Source organism: Canis lupus, chromosome 10, assembly GCF_003254725.2.
Source record: "Canis lupus dingo isolate Sandy chromosome 10, ASM325472v2, whole genome shotgun sequence".
NCBI lineage: Eukaryota > Metazoa > Chordata > Mammalia > Carnivora > Canidae > Canis > Canis lupus.
The window spans coordinates 36,204,507-36,225,248 of NC_064252.1; the positions used below are offsets into that span (position 1 = coordinate 36,204,507).

Below are 20,742 nucleotides of genomic sequence, written 5' to 3' on the forward strand. Positions count from 1 at the left end.
CAAGGTCTTCTGGTGTGCTGTGTTGCTTTGTGAGATGTCTGATGCAATTTTCCTCCCCTTCCTGTGTATATGTGACTTTTTTCTCTTTGGCATATTTTTTTCTTTTGTCAATTTTGTTTTAACATTTAGCAATTATTACATTAGAATAACAAATTTCTTTCCGTGCATGCCATTTAACTGCTTCCAAAGAAAGATCTATTATCTCCTTTCTAAATTTCTGGGTTTGAACTGCTTGAGTCCACTTACAAGTGGATTTTTTAATGCAGTACAGAACTGGAAATTTATTTTTTTTCTTATTTTTTTAAATTGTAGTTGACAGAGTGTTATGTTAGTTTCAGGTATACAACATAGCGATTCAACATTTCTATACATTATGTAAAACTGGTGTGTGTAGTCACCATCTGTCACTAGAAACTTTTTTAGAGTTTTATTTGAGAAAGAGAGAGAGAGGTGCGGAGTGGCAGAGGGAGAGGGAGAGGGAAACTTTAGCAGTCTTCTGTCCAGAGTGCAGAGCTTGATGTGGGGCTCGATCCCATGACTCTGAGATCACAACCTGAACCAAAACCCAAGTTAGGACCTTCAACCAACTGTGCTATCCAGTCATCCCTGACACTAGAAACTTTTCAGGATCACTCTGTTCCAAAAAGTTATCAATATGCCTTTATTATACTGGATCTCTGTTAAGCCTTTTCTTTTAGATTCCTTAGTTTTGTAAACTTTTTTTGGTAATGTTTCTTTGAAACTTTCTTCTTCTATTTTCATATTTTCAGGGGCCAGAGACTCCCATTAAATTCTGAGCTTCTTAGATTAGAATCTTTTTCTTTTTAATAGTTGCTTTTTTTTGTTCAGTTCCTCCTTGTAAAGTTCCTTTGTAAAGTTCCTTGAATTTTAGTTTGAAGAGTTCGTTCTAGATTTTTATTTTTTAAAGATTTTATTTATTTATTTATTTATTCATGAGGGACACAAAGAGAGGGAGGCAGAGATAAAGGCAGAGGGAGAAGCAGGCTCTGTGCAGGGAGCCCGACGCGGGACTCGATCCCAGAACCCCGGGACCATGCCCTGAATGGAAGGCAGATGCTCAACCACTGTGCCACCCAGGTTCCCCACACTACATTTTTAATTGTTCATTTTCATTAACTAGCTGATCATATTCCATGAAATCCTGATTCTAGTTCTAGTTTGGGGCAGATTAGATTATAAAGTTTTAAAAACAAGAGGTGATTATAGGTACACATGCAGGTAAATGTTACATTCACTTGCTGATTACTAAAATCACTTATTGGGATCCCTGGGTGGCTCAGCAGTTGAGTGCCTGCCTTTGGCCCAGGGCGTGATCCAGGGTCCCAGGATTGAATTCCACATGGGGCTCCCTATGGGGAGCCTACTTCTCCCTTTGCCTGTATCTCTGCCTCTCTCTCTGTGTCTCTCATGAATAAAATCTTTAAAAAATAAAATAAAATCGCTTATTCATTAAGCATATTTACTTAGCACTATGCCATGCACTGAAGGACAAAAGGGGGACAAAAAGAAAAGTGAACTGGTAAACCTCGTTGCAGGTTAAAGAAAAAAGATAGCATTAGAAAGGGGGAACTGATATTGGAGTGCACCTCTGTGCTGTGGTGGTGACGTCCACCTCTCGCAGATAGAGATAGGGGCTCAAATAGTCAAAAGCACAGCCTGAGTCAGTCAGTAGTGAAGTAGACATTCTGTCCAGGTCTGAGTGGAGTTTCTCCTCTCACCACTGCACTGTGTTCAGACACTAAAGTCACTCTCAAAGCACAGAAGTTTACTGAGGATGCAGGGACATAGTCTAGAACCCACTGAACCTGTCTCGGGCATTAGAATTAAAGCCCCCCCCACCCCCACTTGTTACTTCTGCATGTCTGCTTAGCCTCCTGTGCTTTCTAGGTGGGCCTTCCCTGCTCCTTCTGGGCATTCCAGAGCTTCTGTCTTTACATATCACAATCCCAATTACACAGAGACTATAATTCAAGTGGACTTTAATCTACTTGGCTTGGGTTAGGGCTCTGTGTCTGGTTCAGTTGATTGCTTGCTCCTTGGTATGGTGGTGAGGCAAAAGTTGCCAGGATGAGGCAGGGACAGAGAGGATTGCTGTCATCTTTGATTCTAGAGAGGTACCACTATGTGGGTTCTGAGTGAGCCCACCCTGAAGGGAAGCCAGGGTGGTCACCTACATTATTGAAACTGAAATTCTATTTCTTCACCATATTTGATGTTCTATTCACATGCAGCTTTCTATTTTGTCCTTTAAAGTAACAATTTGAAGGCCACAACTTGATTCCACCTCCCTCCCCCATGTAATCACATTTTGAATGCAGGGGGAAAAGTCGTCTTCTGTGTCTGACCTATATGTAGATAACCAAATACTTTTTAACACTCATGGGTAAAACTTAGCTCAAAGTCACTCGCAAAGTTGTATCAGGTTGTTTTCCTTAGTGTGCATTTATTTTGAAATAATAGTTGATTTTCAGATACTAAGTCAATATAGGATAGTCTTAGACCAAGTTGTGACCACTACATTCCAACTTAATCATACAGTAGGAGTTACTTTTTTAAGTGTGTCCTGCTATTCATTAAATACCAAACTGTATCTTTATTGGAAATTACACACTCCTCAATACTATATATTCCAGTGACATCACCAGCTAACAATACAGGGTTTAAAAAGAACACAAAATACCGCATGCCTTTAGTAAGGCTTTGCTTTTCCAGTAAGCAGTTCAGTTACACATCTGCCGAAGTTTGTTTAAAGGAATATAATTCTCAAAGTTTGCTGAAAGTAAATATAATTCTTGATCATATACTGTTTGGAGCATACGCACAGTTCACTGTATACAAGAGATGCTTTACATCACAAAGGAGGCTGAACTTACGAGGTGCCCAAAGAAAGGCTGCCAGTGGCTCCCGGCTCCAGCTGGAAGGCAGAGGTCAGACATGGAAGCATTATGATCTACACGTCACATACCAAGAGGTCCATCTATGTTCTCTCAAGCACCTGATACCCTGGGTCCCAAGAGTCTAAAGACAGTAGTAAGGAAATGTACAATGGCAATTCACAGACTTTAACTCAAAAACTCCAAAGAGAAAATGCCTAACGGAAAAAAGAGTAGGCATAAAAATATGATATGCAGTTAAACATATTTAATAGAAATATTAAAATAATCATTACATTTCCTCGTGCTGAAACCATGAAAGAATATCACTTTGTAACCAAAGTAATAATTTTTATCATGCAAAAAGGTATTTTTATTATTAACATTCGTAAGTAGAGACGGTACTTCAAAACAAGTTTATACAGACTTCAAAAAGGTCTATCTAGACTTACAGTGAAATTTATTTAGATACTATTACACTGTATGCTGCTGGCATATGCATATTCACAGTTTGTAAAGTAAAAAAACTAAACTTTTAAAGTCAGCTCTGAAATGGATGCATTTTCATTAATACATTCACTAGTTAGGTCTGTTCTAAAACAGGAGGAAAACAGATATAGGAGATATTTTTTTAAAGAACAAACTCAACAATATCAGCAGCAAATTTCAGTTAAACTAAATTGGAAACGAAAGGAATGTTCTGAATAATGAATAACTAAGTACAAAGTTGGTTTACCAGCTGAGATTGAAAATCAGAGTATAAATTGGAAGGCTCAAGGAAACTTTACAGAGTATACTGTGTGGTGATTTTTTAATAAATAAATATTAAAAATAGAATTCTCAGATTTACGATTTAAGAACACAATTTTGATCTTGTCCATAAAATATATTCAGAGGCATCGAAGGCAGGTAACACCTTAAGACCTGTGAAAATGTGACTCTGACCTCTAAGGTGTCTTCCTGAAGTTCCTCGTGATGGAGAGTGTATGGAGCTGCTTGTCTGCTGAATCATGGGAAGCACCACTCTCATGTTAGATACAATGCTGAATGACACAGTCAATGTTCTGATAAGTTTTTATTGTAGGAGATGGGAAAGAATTCTCAAAACAGATTCATGGCTTAAAAGTAGATGAACCCTCTCAAGAGCCTGGAGAGATACCATGAAATCACCCCAAGGTAATGAGCTGGTCCCCTATGTTCATGTTCCATGTCACACCAGCCAACACTAGGGCTTCTAATAACATACTGAGTTTTGAGTTATATATATTTTAGAGAAGAAAAAAATAGTTCATTTTACTAAATAAAATGTTAGTTTCATAATTAACTGCACATATTTGCTTTATAATCCCTTAATAAACATGTCAATTTTATGAATAAAGCATTTTCCTTCATATTCTAATTAACAAATTTTCTTTAACAATTTATAATAATAATCTATCTGCACGTTTGCTCTTGCAATAAATAGTCCTGTAACATTATTTTCAAAACCTAAATTCCAGTTGTACTGTACCAAAATTTACTTCAAAATTCACAGTACTGCCTAGATACAGGCGGGTCCTGAGGCTCCACAGAGGGAAAGAGTGACTTTGTTCTTGGTGTTTTCATCTGGCAGCACGCTTGGGAGGTCACAGAGTTAAAGTGCTGTGGACTGGTATCAACACTTCAGGCTGCTGAAAAAGTACTTCATACTTTTACTTCAAGTGGAGACTTTTAAAAATACATCTGACTTACATATGTACAAATACACATAGATGCGAATACATACACACACACTTTTGGACAAAAGAATGACAGCAATATACATGAAACTTTTTTGCCAAATGGATTCTATTTGGTTAATAAATAATGTTTTCCCATCAGTCTTATCGAAGTCCAGACCAACTATGCAGATAGGATGCCCATCCGGAGGAACGAGAAGCATGTTCTTCCTCACCTTTGAGGAGTTAAAAAAAAAAAAAAAAAAGCATTAATCTTCTCATACCATACTTTGACGTTACAAATCTGTTCTTGAACTTTCTGTATTTTTCTACATTAGATATCCAAAATAAAGTCCCCAGCACAGCTAAGTATTACTGACAATAAGGGGAATTTGTACATTCTTTTAAAACAGATGCTTTTGGGGCAGCCCAGGTGGCTCAGCGGTTTAGCACTGCCTTTGGCCCAGGGCAGAATCCTGAAGACCCGGGATCGAGTCCCACGTCGGGGTCCCTGCGTGGAGCCTGCTTCTCCCTCTGCCTGTGTCTCTGCCTCTCTCTCTGTCTCTAATGAATAAATAAAATCTTAAAAAATAAATAAATAAAATAAAATAAAATAAAATAAAACAGAAGCTTTTACATAACTTAGAATCTAAACTCCATAGATGTGTGGTAAACCGCAAAACTAAACCAAGCCAAAAAACCCCGTTTTTAGTCATTTTGCTATCAGGTATATTGAGGTATAATTTACTTATAGTGCAATTCATCTTCTTTAGGTATAGCATCACCATCCTCAATTTTTGCCTTTTTCTAGAAAGCCATATAAATTGGATCACATCTTGTATCTTTTGAGCGTGCTTTCTTTCACTTTGCAGGATACATCTGAGACTTTTCCGTGTTCCTGTGGGTATCAGTAGTTCATTCCTTCTTACTGCTGAGTATGATTCCACTGTGTGGCTTTACCAGTTTGTTTTATTCATTTACCAGTGAAGGATATCTGCACTGTTTCTAGTTTTTCTAATTTAAAAGAAAGCTGCTATAAACTGTTGGACACTACATCTGAGACTAATGACCTGAGCTGAAGGCAGACACTTCATTGTCTGAGCCACCCAGGTGCCCCAAGATTCACCCTTTTAAATGTATAATTCAGTGGTTAGGTTTATGCAGTTTTTTCTTTGTGTGTGAACACAGGCTTTCATTTCTCTTGGATAAGTATCTCAGAGTGGGACAGTTGTTGTACAGTGAATATGTTTAACTTTATAAAAAATGCCAAACTTTTCTAAGTTGTATCACTTCGTTTTGAGTGTTCCAGTTTCTATCTTTTTTATGATCAATACAAACAAATCCTATCATAAAATTCAGAAAAATTCTGGGCTTCCAAGAAAATTTTAGACAAGGCCTCCTTTACTCTTTTCTTCTATTTGTATACAATATATATAATCTGAAAGTTTTACAACCCTAAAAAAAAGTAAAAATCTCATTACATGTCCTCTCCCTCCTCCTTTCCCTTCCTCAGATATGACCATTAAATTCAATATGCTCCTTTCCAGACACCCTTCTGCATTGTCAAGCATACATACGAATCACAAATGATCTCATGCAGAGAAGCACTTCCAAAATTTTAAACAGAGAACTTCCTATAGTTTACAAACCATTTTCATTTCTTTTTCTGTTCACTGGTTTTATCCATGTATTAGTTATGAACTGCTGTGTAACAAACTACTGCAAGCTTATCAGCTTAAACAGCATACATCATCTCAGTTTCTATAGGCCAGGAGACCAGGCCAGGAGGGCTTAGCCAGATCCTCAGGCCACCCGCAGGTTGCATCCAAGGTGTTGGCCCACAATGGGTCTCATCCGAAGAACTGACTGGAGAAGTATCTGCTTCCAAGTTCACGTGGTATGTGGCAGAATTTAGTGCCTCAAGGGCTCATGGACCCACAGGGTCAGTTCCTTGCCACGTGGCCTTTTTTTCCCCTAAGATTTTACTTATTTATTTCAGAGACAGAGAGCGTGAGCCCCAGAGAGGGAGGAGGGCTGGAGGGAGAGAGCGAAGCAGGTTCTCCACAGAGCAGGGAGCATGATGCAGGGCTGGATCCCAGGGGTCCTGGGATGCTTAATTGACTGACCCACCCAGGCGGCCCCACATTGGCCTCTTTAATAATGTCAGCCTGTGAGTGAGTGGAGAAGGCAGAGTCTGCTGATGAGACAGAAGTCAAAATCTAACCTAATCGTGGAGTGACACCCTGTCACCTGTGCTGTATTCTACTGGTTAGAAACAAGTCACTAGGCCAGCCTAATGGCCACTTAAGGCAAGAAGGTTACATAAAAGTGTGAATGCCCGGAAGGCACTGTTGTGGCAAAAGACTTTTTAGAAGTTAGTCTTCCCACAGTCTGCATGGTGAAGAGCTTCTAGAAAGCCAGGGGAAATGATATTGTTAAGCGATGGAAAACTGGGCACTGACTTTGTGTTCTCCCATCAGAGGAGGCAGTGGCCTTGCTCCCCAGAATGATGAAAGCCAGGTACCTGCATTTCCTAAACAAAATGCACAAATCGCTGTGTGTTCATCTGGAAGGAATGGTGCACTTAGAGAAGTCTTGTGACACAACAAAAATTCAGCCGTATCTCAGATCTGGCAGGACTCGGCCCTGTGCAATGTCCTGGCAGCTGTTCATGTCCTCAGGTAAATAGGGACCACAGACAGGCTGAGATAGTGTGCATTTGTGCTCCTGCCCTGAGTAATTGCTCTTTTCTGATAAGATTCTAAGTTCTTTGCAAACCAAATCAGACACTAAGAGTGAGTATGAGTGTGTTCTCTTCCTGTCAGTCTGGAGATGATCAAAAGCTTGATAGTCTTTGCCTTTGTCCTACTGAAATTGTTGGGCCTTTTTCCTCCCTTTTTTCCCCCTTAATTGAGGTAAAATTGGTATATAACCTTCTATTAGGCTTCAGGTCTTTTTCCTCTTTATTTACTTCTACAGAGTATGAGACACTGGTAATACTGTATAGTAAGTAACAATACACAGCTCTGTAAATTATAACCTTGTTGGGGAGCAAAGAAAGATGGAGAGAACCAACTTTCAGTTCTTACTTGAGCAGCAGAGTTGAGATTCCAATCTTGCAAAGAGAAGCACCACATGCCTGCATTATTTAGGGCGTGAACCCTGCTCACCTCAAATTGTGTCTGAAGAAGACAACATCAGAGACTGTAAATGGTCTTTTGTCTTTAAGGCCTTGGTAGAGAAATGTCCTTTGGTCTGGCTGGTGAGGCCCAGGACCCTTAACCATAGCATGGTGACAAGTTTCCTGTTCATGACATTCCTTCCTGCATCTCAGACCTTTCACTTAGGTTTTCCTTATACATGAAGTACATTACATTGCTGAACATTTCCAAGGGAGGCAAATTCTTAAAGATTCCATTGGAAAAGATCTTGAAAAATACTTAAGGTTGAGTTATTCCTTACAGCACGCTAAAGACAGAACTTCACCAATGCTGCTGAGAAGTCCACTGTGAGCCAATCACTCCTTTAAAGGTGATGAGGCAATGGGTCTTCTTTTATGATTTTTCTCTGGCCTTTTTTGGCAGAAGTTTCACTTTTATATGAAGAGGCAGACTTCCTTTTATTTATCCTACTTGAAATTGTATGGAGATTTTTTTCAAATGCGTGGATAGATGTCCTTCAACTCTGAAAAATTTTCATTCTTTTCAAATACTGTTTCTACCTCACTCTTTCCTCTCCTCTCCTTCTAGAACTTTATTAAATATATGTTAGTTGTCTTCATTCTATCCTCTATTACCCACTCTCTGGGAAGAGTTTTCTTCCATTAATTCCTTTGTTTCTCTATGCTGAATTCTTTTTTTTTTTTTAAATTTTATTTATTTATTCATGAGAGACACAGAGAGAAAGAGGCAGAGACACAGAAGCAGGCTCCCTGTGGGGAGCTTAATGCAGGACTCGATTCCAGGACCCTAGGATCATGACCTTTGGCTCAGACACACAACCACTGAGCCACCCAGGTGCCCCTCTCCATGCTGAATTCTAAGTAATTTCTTCTGACCTATCTTTCAGTTCAGTAATTCTCACTTAAGCCATATCTCTATCTGCTACAAGACCATAACCCTTTTAATTCAACTTTTTTTATAAGTCTTCTTTTGTTTGCTCACATAGATAAAAGAAGTGAGTAACTTTTCAAAGGTACATTAGTTTACGTTTAATAAGGGTGGCGGCGGGGGGGTGGGGAGGGTGTCCTTCCTATACACTTAAAGGACTTAGCAAAAAACCTATCTCAGAGTTCTGGGTTTCTAATGAACTTCTTATATGCCCCCTATGGGATGATCAATGATATCTGTGTTACTAGGACTCTTAGGTTAGTCTCTTTGAGATCTTTTAATTAACATATCCTCAACTTACACGAGCCTCTTGAGTGTTAATAACACCTATATTACATTAAACATGCTGGGTTTTTAGAAAGACTATTAGATATGCTAAATATTTTGAGATCGTATCATTTAAGTATGTTTTAATTAAAAATACACATATCCAGGGATGCCTGGGTGGCTCAGTGGTTAAGAGTCTGCCTTCAGCTCAGGGCGTAATCCTGTAGTCCCAGATTGAGTCCCACACTGGGGCTCCCTGCAGGGAGTCTGTTTCTCCCTCTGCCTGTCTCTGCCTCTCTCTGTGTCTCTCATGAATAAATAAAAAAAATCTTAAAAAAGAAAAATACACATATCCAGGGACACCTTGGTGGCTCAGTGGTTGAGCATCTGCATTCAGCTCAGGTTGTGATCCCGGGATCCTGGGATTGAGTCCCGCACTGGGCTCCCCACAGGGAGCCTGTTTCTCCCTCTGCCTGTATCTCTGCCTCTCTATCTCTCATGAATAAATAAATAAATTCTTTAAAAAAAATACACATATTCCTTCCTAAAGTCCTGGTTAATTTTACAATGAAAAAAATAGTTTTAGCTTTGGCAGAATAAACAAAAAATTAATATATAAAATCAAATATGTAGGGTGCCTGGGTAGTTAAGCATCTACCTTCTGCTCAGGTCATATCTCAGGGTCCTGGGATAGAGCCCTGAGTCAGGTTCTGCATTCAGCAAGGAGTCTGCCTGTCTCTTTCCTCCTGCTCCTCCCCCTGCCAGTGCTCTCTCCCTCTCCCTCTCCCCACCTTCTCTCTCAAATAAACAAAATCTTAAAAAAAAAAAAAAAAAAAAGCAACACGACGTTAACCAGTCAAAAGTGAGACAACTAAACATTCTGGGCTTACTGATGTGATGTCTCAGAAAGCATAAAACACTACCTATGAGGGATTTTTGTTTCCCATTCTGTCCAACTGCACCTGGATCTAAAAAGACTTCTGATTTCCTATTTATAGGAAACAATGGAACAACTTAAATGCTATCTCTCAAAGGGCCAAATCCAGAACTGTGTTTCTGTGGGACAAATGACCAGTTCCTTCAACTACTGATTGACATATTACAAAAATGAGCATGGAAATTGAAATGCTATAGCTAGCAAAACAAAACAGAGCTTAAGGGACATGAGCCAAATGCAGTGTGTGAGCCCTATTAGGGTGCTGTACAAAGACATCTGCGATAATGGGACACTGAGTGTGAACTGGTGCAGATGGCAGAGGAGTCTAATATACAGTGATGCATTTGCTGGGGAAATCATATGATGTGTGGGATTGGCTTTAGAATCTCTAGCTCTGCTCTTCCCCTGTCAAAAGAAGTCTGAGACCATGAAGACTGTTACAGATGAGTGAGAACTACAAGGGCGGAGACCACATTCTGCCTGTATGCTTGAAAAGGTCAATAATAACATTTTAAACTAACAAAAATGAAACCATGATCCTTAAGATGTAGTCTGAAATCAGGTAACAACCACAGTTGTATGTGAATCATTTTAAAGGAGTTTATGGGGCAGCTCTGGTGGCTCAGCGGTTTAGCACCTCCTTTGGCCCAGGGCATGATCCTGGAGACCCGGGATCGAGTCCCACATCGGGCTCCCTGCATGGAGCCTGCTTCTTCCTCTGCCTGTGTCTCTGCCTCTCTCTCTGTGTCTCTCATGAATAAATAAATAAAATCCTAAAAAAAAATTAAGGAGTTTATGAAATCACAGTATTAAATCTATTTGCCACAAAAATCTAAGCTCCAAACAGGAGAGCTTTAAAGCTGCGTCTGCCTTGCGAAATGGGATTGTTGGGTATGATATAGACCAACGGTTGGGCAGAAGGGGTGAAGGCGAAGGTAGGGAAGGAGGAGAGTAAGCCAATACACCTTAAACAATTATGATATAAAATAAAAACCACATTCTTTGATACAATTCAATGCTAGAATTAAAAGCCTAATTTTCAAAGATCTAACTACAGTATTGTATTTTGATTCATCTTAAAATTTATTATGTACTATAATTGCCCTAAAGTGTTAAAATGTTAGCTTTTCAAATCTAGTTTCAGGTTACATGTATGACAGAACTCACCCAAATGAACAAAATTTAAATGTTTTAAGTCACCATGTCACGCAAAAGAATGTAAGCACACAAAGTCTCAACCACAAGGCCAACACTTAATGTAAGCTATGAAACAGGAGTTCCAATAATTTCCTTTCACCTACCTTGAGCAATTGCAGCCAGTTTTCCCTTTTCCTCAGGACTGAGCTGCAACATTGTATCTATAACAGGAAGGAGTCTCTCTTTCTCACTACCTGGCTTCAAGAAAATGAACTGTAGCAAGACATTCTTCAAGTATTCCAGGTTTGCTACAGACTTTTCTCGTTCCTGATTTCTTTCCAGTCTCCTTATTTCATTTTTGAGGAGCTAATGTTGGAGAAATGAGTTGAAAATGAGTTTTAGGACCTTCAGGTTAATCATCGCAGACTGAACACATGTACTCTTCCTTCTCTTCCCCTTGAAAAGGTGACTAGAAAGTCCCCATTGACTAGACTTGGACAGTCACTGATTAGACTCTAGTCAATGATTAGAAAGGAGAGATTAGGAGAGAAGAAAAAAATAGATGAGAAATAAAGAAATTCCTACAAGATGGGAAGCAGATAAAGTGGAAGAGACTCAGCCCAGTGGCTCACAAGTACTACTGACAAGATGACAGAATAGGTCCCGCAGAAACACCAATAAGCTCCTGCCTCAAAGTACAGAGAAGCACGGGAACTAGGATTGAAAACATGACTGGCGTCAAGTCTACAGAGGTTGGTACCATGATGCTCCCTTCACCTCCTGTTCTCTACAGAAAGTAAACCAGTGGGCTCAGGGCTGTGGGCTAAGTAACACAGTGTAAAGGGGGCAAGCACAGCTTGAAATCAGGACCAAAGTAAACACCTACATCCACCACAAACCCCTTCCCTGCTGCCCTGCTTATAGGCGGCAGGTAGTTATGGCATCCACTGGGAAGTCATGTTTACAGGATGAACAGTATTTCACCAAAACAAAAGCCATGACAGAGTGAAAGTTCAGGAATGTAAGAAAACCTAACACTACCAGAGAAATGGGGCAACATATGATATGCAAAAGATGGTAGAATGCTAAAGTGTTTGAGGAAGATTTCTGGGTTGAAACAAACAAAAATAGTTGTATTTCATCATTTAGGTTAGTTCAGAAAAGTTAACCAACTCTGTCCTAAAACCTATAGTCATTTTAAAAAGTGACAACCAGGTCTAAGAAACCATTCAAGAATGTAATTTTGTGGAAATATAACATTTGAATAGTCACTTAATTCACTGGGCTAGTTAACAGCTTGTTAGATGGGACAATGTTAGGAAAATGTCATTTTATACACATGCATATTAAAATATTTAGAGGGGAATGTCATAATATATACAATTTACTATGAATAACTGAGTAACTCAGCATTAAAAAATTAATTTATTAACAAGGAGAACTGAGGCCCTGCACAGAGGGAGGATAGTCTATTTGGAGAAGCATTTAGAGGGCAGAGAAGCATGTGCTTTCCAGACAGACATGAGCTGGAACGTTGCTCTACCATTTATCAGCTTCAATCATTCTCTTACCAGGGATTTTGACGGTTAAATACAATGATACATGTAAAGCCCAGTACCTGGTTCACGAGAACTGAATAGGTAGTAGGACTATATTTGGAGAAATGATTTAGCTGTGAGCCAGGGCAGATTGTTTAACTCTCAACTGCTCCACAATTTGCCTGTTGCCTTGTTCCTACTGTCACCTTTAAATAGGAAGGCTTCCTGTGCTACTTTACTATCTCCACTCACAATCTGTGATAAAAAGTTTAATGCTATAAACATCAGCTGAACGATCTAATGAGAAGCGTCCATGGTTTATCTTTAGAATTTAAGGGCCCAGACCCATTTAATTTTTCCATAATCATATGTGGAACAATGACTTATGAACCTATTCTAATCCATTTCTAAATCTATTTTATTTTAGTTTCTTAGGAAAAAAACAGGAATTTAATTAGTTTTTATGCAACATATATCAAAGCAATTAATATTTCTCAGTTTCAGAAATGTAGTATCATAAAGAATCAAGATGTGATGGATGTATTTCATCTGGAGAGTAGAGGTCAAGAAAACTGACCTGTTGCAGAGAATATTTTCTGGGTGGTAGTATTTGAACTTACCTTAATTTGCTCCATAAGGATTGCATTAGTTGCTTCTGTTTCCCGAAGCAGGCCGTTTAAGTGATCAGCACTTTTTGTGGTGGAACTGAGCTTTTGAACCAATTCTTCTTTGGTAAGTTCAGCATGCCATAGAGGAGGCTCTGCAAGATGTTGTTCAAATACTTAATTTTCAAAATTAGAGATTATAGATGAAGATTCTAAGTAAGAAATATATCTAAGCATAGATATTTTACTCTGCAATGTAACTCAGGTCCACTCTCTGCCATTCTTCTACTCAACATATCTCAATCAAAAGGTTGTCGAACATAACACAAATAGGGCAGAATCTCTGCTGTAAAGCATGTAATCTAATAGAATTCAAGCTCTATAAGCCCCAATTCTAGAATTTGTTTGTTCTGTTTCTAGATTGTTCCTATCAGTTTTCCTACTCACACTCCTCTATGTCCTAAGAGTTTATGTCATTTACTTATAAACAAGGGGAGTAATAACATTTGCCAATCATTTATATTACGGATGCTCGTAAGAATTTTGTATGAGGGATGCCTGGGTGGCTCAGATGTTGAGTGTCTGCTTTTGGCTCAGGGCGTGATCCTGGAGTCCCAGATCGAGTCCCACATTGGACTCCCCACATGGAACCTGCTTCTCCCTCTGCCTGTGTCTCTGCCTCTCTCTCTGTGTCTCATGAATAAATAAAATCTTAAAAAAAAAAAGATTTTTGTATGAGGTGGGTAAGGATTATTATTCAAATTCTGTAGACGAGAGAAAAGGCTCAGAGTTGACAAATAATTTTGGCAAAAATCACAAAGCCAGATGTGATTCTGGAGCCCACTCATGGTGCCTCCATGGCGTCAGTACTAACCCTGTCTGGCAGGATTGCAGTTTCCACCCACACCACGATTAGTGACCACAGCCACAAAAAGTCCTTACTCTAGATCCTGAAACTTCAGGAAGAGGGCAGAGACCCCCTGAATTATGAACATTCATGGCAGGTAAGACTAACATATACTGAAGCTTTACTATATTTAATAAATTCAGCGCTAACACTTCACCCAGAGGAGTAAATGAAAGGTGTCAGCTTCTTAGAAGGGTGAGAGAATAGTTCATCCTACTTTTTGATACCACTAGGACTCCAGTCATCCATTTCTGGCTCAAGCTTGGCACAGAACCAGCTCTTTTCTTTTTTTTTTTCTTTCTTTTTTCTTTCTTTCTTTTTTTCTTTCTTTCTTCTTTCTTTCTTTCTTCTCTTTCTTTTCCTTCCTTCCTTTCTTCTTTCTTTCTTTCTTTCTTTCTTTCTTTTCTATCTATCTATTTATCAATCTATCATCCATCTATCTAATTAATTAATTAAAAAGATTTATTTATTTGACAGGGAGAATGTGAGGGAGCAAAGCAGTAGGAATGGTAGGTAAAGAGAGAGGGAGAAGCAGGCTCCCCGCAGAGCAGGGAGCCCAATGCAGGGCTCAATCTCAGGATCCTGATTTCATGACTTGAGCCAAAGGCAGAGATCAACCAGCTGAGCCACAGAACACCCTGCATTTTATTTTTAAAAATCCAACTGTTTCATTCTGTAGGAGAATTTTCCATGTAGGGTGGAACGCTGAAGAAATTTTCTTAGAGTAGCTCAAAGAAAGCATATATAACTTAGAGTTAGGATTTATTAGACAAGAAACAGAGCTAAGTAGGAAAAACATACCCAGTTTAGTTTCAGGAGAATTAAGCAGCTGTTCTAAAGACTGTGTGTGAGTGCCAGAGGAAGATACAGATTCCGTGTCAGTTGTCTCCATTCCTTCTCCCTCCTCCCGGGTTACAGCATACATGTCCAGAAGAGGCAGATCTGTGCTTCTCCTTTCTCGAAGGTTCTTTAAAGGCTGGTGAGAAGCAGCTGGGCCTATTAATTGTTTTTTTAAAGGAAGTGTGAAATTGTTCAAAATCATGGACTCTCTGTATTCAGAGATACACAATGAAATTTAAGTCATCAAAGAGTAATCAAATGGTAATGACAGGGAATCTAAATAACTAGAAGACAAAATAAATGGGATGCATAAAGAATTTTTAAGTCTACCCTAAAAATTTAGTTATTAACTTTTAACCGTTTATGTCATTTCAACAAAAGCTATAAATTATTTGCTACCATCTATATACTATAATAGAAGAGGGCTATACTGTTGCAAAATACTAGCAGAAATTCTAATACTAGACTCTATTTTTGAAGATTATGTATTGCAGAGAGCTGTGTCCTTTCTGACACAATATGCATGCTGAACTCTGCTGAGCACATGTTCTTGTTCATCTCTACCTTATACCTTCACCTCTGCTGGTTCCTACCATTGCCCCCTCACATCTTCGGTGTTCAGCCAAGAAAAGCTTAGAACCCAGGGCAGGGAACTAATCTATTATACTCCCCCAGCCAGGCTTTCCTGCTTGCTGATAGTGAACACTTGCATGGAACTCCAAGATTTTTAAGGCATATTGCTTTATTAATCCTGAGAAACCTGAAGGTCAGAAATTAAATGACTTTGCCCAAGACGTCATAGCAGGGGTAGGGACCAGAATTCTAACCGATATCTTTTAACTCCCAATTTCATTATTTTCCATTCCATGATGTTGTCTCCTCATTTCTCTCAGACCTTAGCCTCCAGCTGCCTATGTTGAAGCACTTGCCAAGATTTCTGATATTGGGCCAATTGCTTATTCCACTGCTGATTCCTAGATCACAATCTTTGGTGTGACAATGTTTCTTCCTTTGATGACTTTTGGCATAGGCTGAATTTCTTACAGCTGGCTTTGGACCATGATGAATGACCCATCACTGCCAATGTCCTGGTGACATTTTTCAAGCTAAGTGGTATTAAGCATAAAGTTGATACTTAATGCTAAAATGTAGTAATAAGTAGCCTCATCTTGTCTGGCATATTCCCATCTCTTTCAGGGAGCAGAATAGAAGAGATAGGTGCAGCTGAACTAAATCTCCAACTAAGAAATATTAAAGGTAAGAAGCTGTATTAACCAATCAATCCTAAAATTCAGTGGGACTTGGGGTGTTTCTAAGCTTCTCACTCTAATATTCCTAAGTACAAAATAGATATGTATAATCAAAAAGGGTTCAAATGGTTCAAATATCTTTTCAGCAAGCAAATCCAAAATTCATTAATCACAAAATTGGCACTGATTGTCACCTAGTAAATTTTCTTTTTTCTTATGAATTTGTGAAGAATATATTTAAGTGATATAACTATGCAAGAACACAAACGACTGAGGTTCTCATACACATACACATACTTCTTGTGGCTGGTTCACTCTTAAGCTGGAAAAGCTGAGCTTCCACCTTGGAGAGCTGCTGCTGTAAGGTTTCCATTGTCTTTCTGTGCTCTTCCTGCAAATGGCGTACTTGATCGCGGAAGCGGCTGTGAAGGACCTCGTTCTGGGACGTCAGTTGGCTCACAGTCTGTGCATGTTCAGACTTCAGCGTCATATTCTCTGATTGTATTGAACACAACCTGAAGGATGAGAGGAACTTATTTCATAGGAAATCTTTCAATCTGACATGCTGACTCAGCTTTTCTCAGCTGGGTTCTACTTGATAATTAGCCTTGAGACATCTACTAAATGTGTGAATTAACTGCTAAGCATACAAAATGGTACAAGTTGTGTTAACCATCTGGGGATTGGCTGTCATCTAGTTCAAATCATCTCTGTGTTCTGTAGTTCCAATCAGGAGCCTTGGTTGAGTAACTGCTACAATGGTTCAGATGAGAAATTCCTTCATTACTTATCAAAAAATAGGGCTGAATTTAGAGCAATGTATAATTATACTTTAAATTAGTCCCCTTTTCAGGTTATCTTATGTGGGAACTCATATAAACACAGGATTACTGTATTTTTTATTACCTTGAAAACAGGAAAAAAAATTACTTTCTTTTGATTCATAAATAAAGCCTTAAGGAAAGCCTTAAAGAAAGTTTTCTGAATAACTTTTGAGCCAAATAACATAAAACTCTGAAACACAAAGGCTTGGTTTACCCCAGCTGTTTTCGAATCTCACGGTGCACCAGAATCATTGGATCCCTTGTTTTTTTTTTTTTTTTTTTAATTTTTTATTTATTTATGATAGTCACACAGAGAGAGAGAGAGAGAGAGAGGCAGAGACATAGGCAGAGGGAGAAGCAGGCTCCATGCACCGGGAGCCCGACGTGGGATTCGATCCCGGGTCTCCAGGATCGCGCCCTGGGCCAAAGGCAGGCGCCAAACCACTGCGCCACCCAAGGATCCCCCATTGGATACCTCGTTAAAAATACAGACGTTAAAAAAAAAAAACCAGACATTTAGTTTTCATCCCAGAGCCACTGAATCAGAATGTCCTAGAAATCACCTACTTTTAGCAGTTCTCTATGCGATTTTTAGCCTGGTGTTAGCCAATGCAACTATAATTTGGGAACCACTATTATTAATGGTTCAATTGTAGTCTTGATGTTTTATGTTTGGCTTTGGTAAAAAAAAAAAAAAAAAAAAAAAAAAGTTTTCTTTTTAAGCCAGGGAGCCACAGTACAAGTACTCTCATAAAAATTCAAACAATATGGAACCAATTATAGAAAAAATTGAGAGCCCTCTTATTCACTCCCACCCCCTGTAGTGTAAAAATCCCAGCTCTAGGAACAGACATTGTTAGTGGTTTAGCAAGTAACATTCCAAGATCTTTTTTCGTATGTACAGATATGAACACCATATAATTTTTTATTTTTATTTTTTTTCCATATAAGGTTTTAAAACAAGATTTAGTGGCTAAAGGGTGATATATAATAAAAACACCGTATGTTTCAGAAAAGGTTTCTTAAGTGCCAAGTTCATATTGATCAATGAATTCAGAAAATGCTAGTGTATATGTTATCCCTCAAATCTGCATTTTTCTGTGAGCATTTTTTCTCTCTCTCTTTTTTAAGATTTTATTTATCCATGAGAGACACAGAGACACAGGCAGAGGGAGAAGCAGGATCCCTGCAGGGAGCCCGACCTGGAACTTGATCCCGGGACCCTAGGCTCATGCCCTGGGCTGAAGGCAGATGCTTAACTGCTGAACCACCCAGGTGTCCCTTGAGCATTTTGTTCAAACACTACTATGAAAATAAAGGAAGAACCATCAGCAGTCACAACAGCAATTTTCTAAGGAAGATAATGGCTACATTATAGAGATAGGGGAAGGTTGGTAGTTTGTAGGGGTCTCAGTGACACATTTGACTTTATCTACTTAAGAGCTAGAAGCTTGACCCCCAACCTGGACCTGGAATGACTATGCTGATGGAAGTTTACTACCTGTCTCAGCTGTTACTGGGGTGTTTATATAGCTGGATCCTCTGGACAATGTAGGTATTAGCTGGTCAGCTTAATTATTCCTCTTGAGCCATTTTTACAATCTCATACAGAGAAAGTATGAATATTAAGATGTTTTAAAAAGAAAAGAATTTCTAAAGATAAGGCTATTCATATTGGGGCATAGACAGTAGCAGCATTATTCTTAATACTTCTGAAAAAGAGGGATAAGACTTCTAAAGATATCTCAAAATACTATTAAGTTTCTAGCACTTAGAGGAACGACTGGCACATAGTAGGTGCCAAAAAAATAGTTACTGAACTATAGAGGCAACACTTGCACTTTATTCATGTTAGCAATATAATTTGCAGTAACTTTTCTAGAATAAAGAATAAATGTGGGAAATTTCTGATGTAAATAGCAAGCATCACTGTATTTCAGCTAATCTTCCAATGAAACCTGGGGATAGGTAGCTAGAAAATTGGTAGATCTTCCCTGAAACTTCTGATTCACATGATTAACATATATAAATTATGTTATTAAAAGATTAGAAAGTCAAAATGAAGCTTTCAAGATTACCATAGATTAGGTATGTATTAAAAGCATACCTGAGATATGTAAAATATTCCAACACCCTTGATGCTCAATGAAGAGCTCTTTTCCTCAGTTTAAGGTACAACAGCTATTACCACTCAATTTCTTTATTACAGGAATTCAAAGTTCCTTGTTCACAATAATCTACTCCTCCTGCCAACACCACTGAGGTCTATTTAGAGTACTGATTAACAAAGGGTAATAATATGACAAGTTGAAGACAGTTGCAAAGGTAAGCTCCATATTCTTGTTCAGTTAGCAGCTGTCTGAATGCTTTCCTCTAGAGAAAAAGAAAAATGCTTGTAATTTGACACCTGAGTTGAAAAGTGGATTTTTTAAAGAAACATTCTGGCCATGAAGGCCAAAGGAAAAACAGATTGCTGGATGAACAGATAAAATTAACTGTTCTTAAAAAAGTGAAGGTTAAAACCAATCAAAAGGGGCTTTAACATAGAAAAACAAAGTTACCAAGCCTCTAAAAATATCTATTTCTTCTTTCTTTTTAAAAGATTTTATTTATATATTTTTGAGAATAAGAGAGAGAGAGAGAGAGCGCGAGAGAGAGCACATGCACAAGCAGGAGGTGGGCAGAAATAGAGGCAGAGTCTAGAGAATCCCAGAGGCTCAATCTCATGACCTGAGCCGAAATCAAGAGTTGGATGCTTAACTGACTGAGGCACCCAGGTACCCCTAGAAATATCTATTCCTTATTTTCAATTTGTATTTATCCCAAGGAGCAACTCATTAGGAGTTCCAACCAAGAAAAACTTTGCTGCTCAGCACAAACACAGTTAGTACTGCTTGCAACCTTACTTTTCCCGGAGTTCTGCCTCTTTGGACACAGTTTCCTGCAGCATCTTGTTATGCCTTTCTAGCAGAGTATCATGTTCAGACTGTAATGTCTGAAGTTCAGATACACTGATCTGTAAGTTATTTTGGGTGTCCTGTAATTTGATTTTCAGTTGATCAATCAGCATTTCCAGGTGTTCTCTAAAAGAGAAACAGTTTTACAAAAAGTTTTAAAAGAGGTAAACCTGATTTCGTAGTTTCAAATACATTTTATTTTAATCATTTCATCTTTTAATGTCATACACTTGCCATTATTATAGACAATTCTAATGGAAATCTAGTAATTGGAAGAATTCAGAGACCAGGGATAAGTATAATACAGAAGACCTTACTCAGATTTTATATCTTAGCCACTGCAGATTTTCAAAAAAATCTCTGAACTTGTAAATTTCATACTCAAACGGAGAAGAGACTATTAAGTGCATCAAAACAGCCTATTTTGTTATAGTGTTATGCTTTTAGTTAATGTAAAAAAAATCACAGTTCTAAGCTAACCATTATGAGAATGGTATGAACAACAGAATGTCTCAACTGATTCAATAGTTTCTTTTTTTAGAAAAAAATATACATATAAGAAAATAGAAGGAATGCAAAACATTTACATTAAAATAATTTCAATCCAAAATTCCAGCATGATAAAAAAGGCTCTTGTCAATACTGACATTGTCATATTAAAGGCTTCAATATTCAATTTCTGCTTTGAAATTTGAAGGTGAGCTAACAGACAAATTATCTCATTTTTCAGTCTACACTTCCCATATTTAACAGATACTTAAATAAAAAGTAACACAAAAA

General features: G+C 38.4%; 1 protein-coding gene across 3 annotated transcripts in view; it reads right to left on the reverse strand.

The window, feature by feature from the left end:
• Positions 1-2,594: 2,594 nt before the first annotated feature.
• Positions 2,595-20,742, reverse strand: part of GCC2 (GRIP and coiled-coil domain containing 2) — a 54,311-nt gene continuing 36,163 nt past the window's right edge. For all 3 annotated transcript variants that reach the window (XM_025462732.3, XM_049115379.1, XM_049115378.1), the window contains 6 exons: positions 19,912-20,088; positions 16,479-16,696; positions 14,893-15,087; positions 13,200-13,339; positions 11,206-11,407; positions 2,595-4,827 (listed from right to left, as the gene is read on the reverse strand). In XM_025462732.3, coding sequence (XP_025318517.2) covers positions 4,757-4,827; positions 11,206-11,407; positions 13,200-13,339; positions 14,893-15,087; positions 16,479-16,696; positions 19,912-20,088 — 1,003 coding nt within the window. In that variant the 3' untranslated portion in view covers positions 2,595-4,756. The remainder of the gene's footprint in view (positions 4,828-11,205; positions 11,408-13,199; positions 13,340-14,892; positions 15,088-16,478; positions 16,697-19,911; positions 20,089-20,742) is intronic.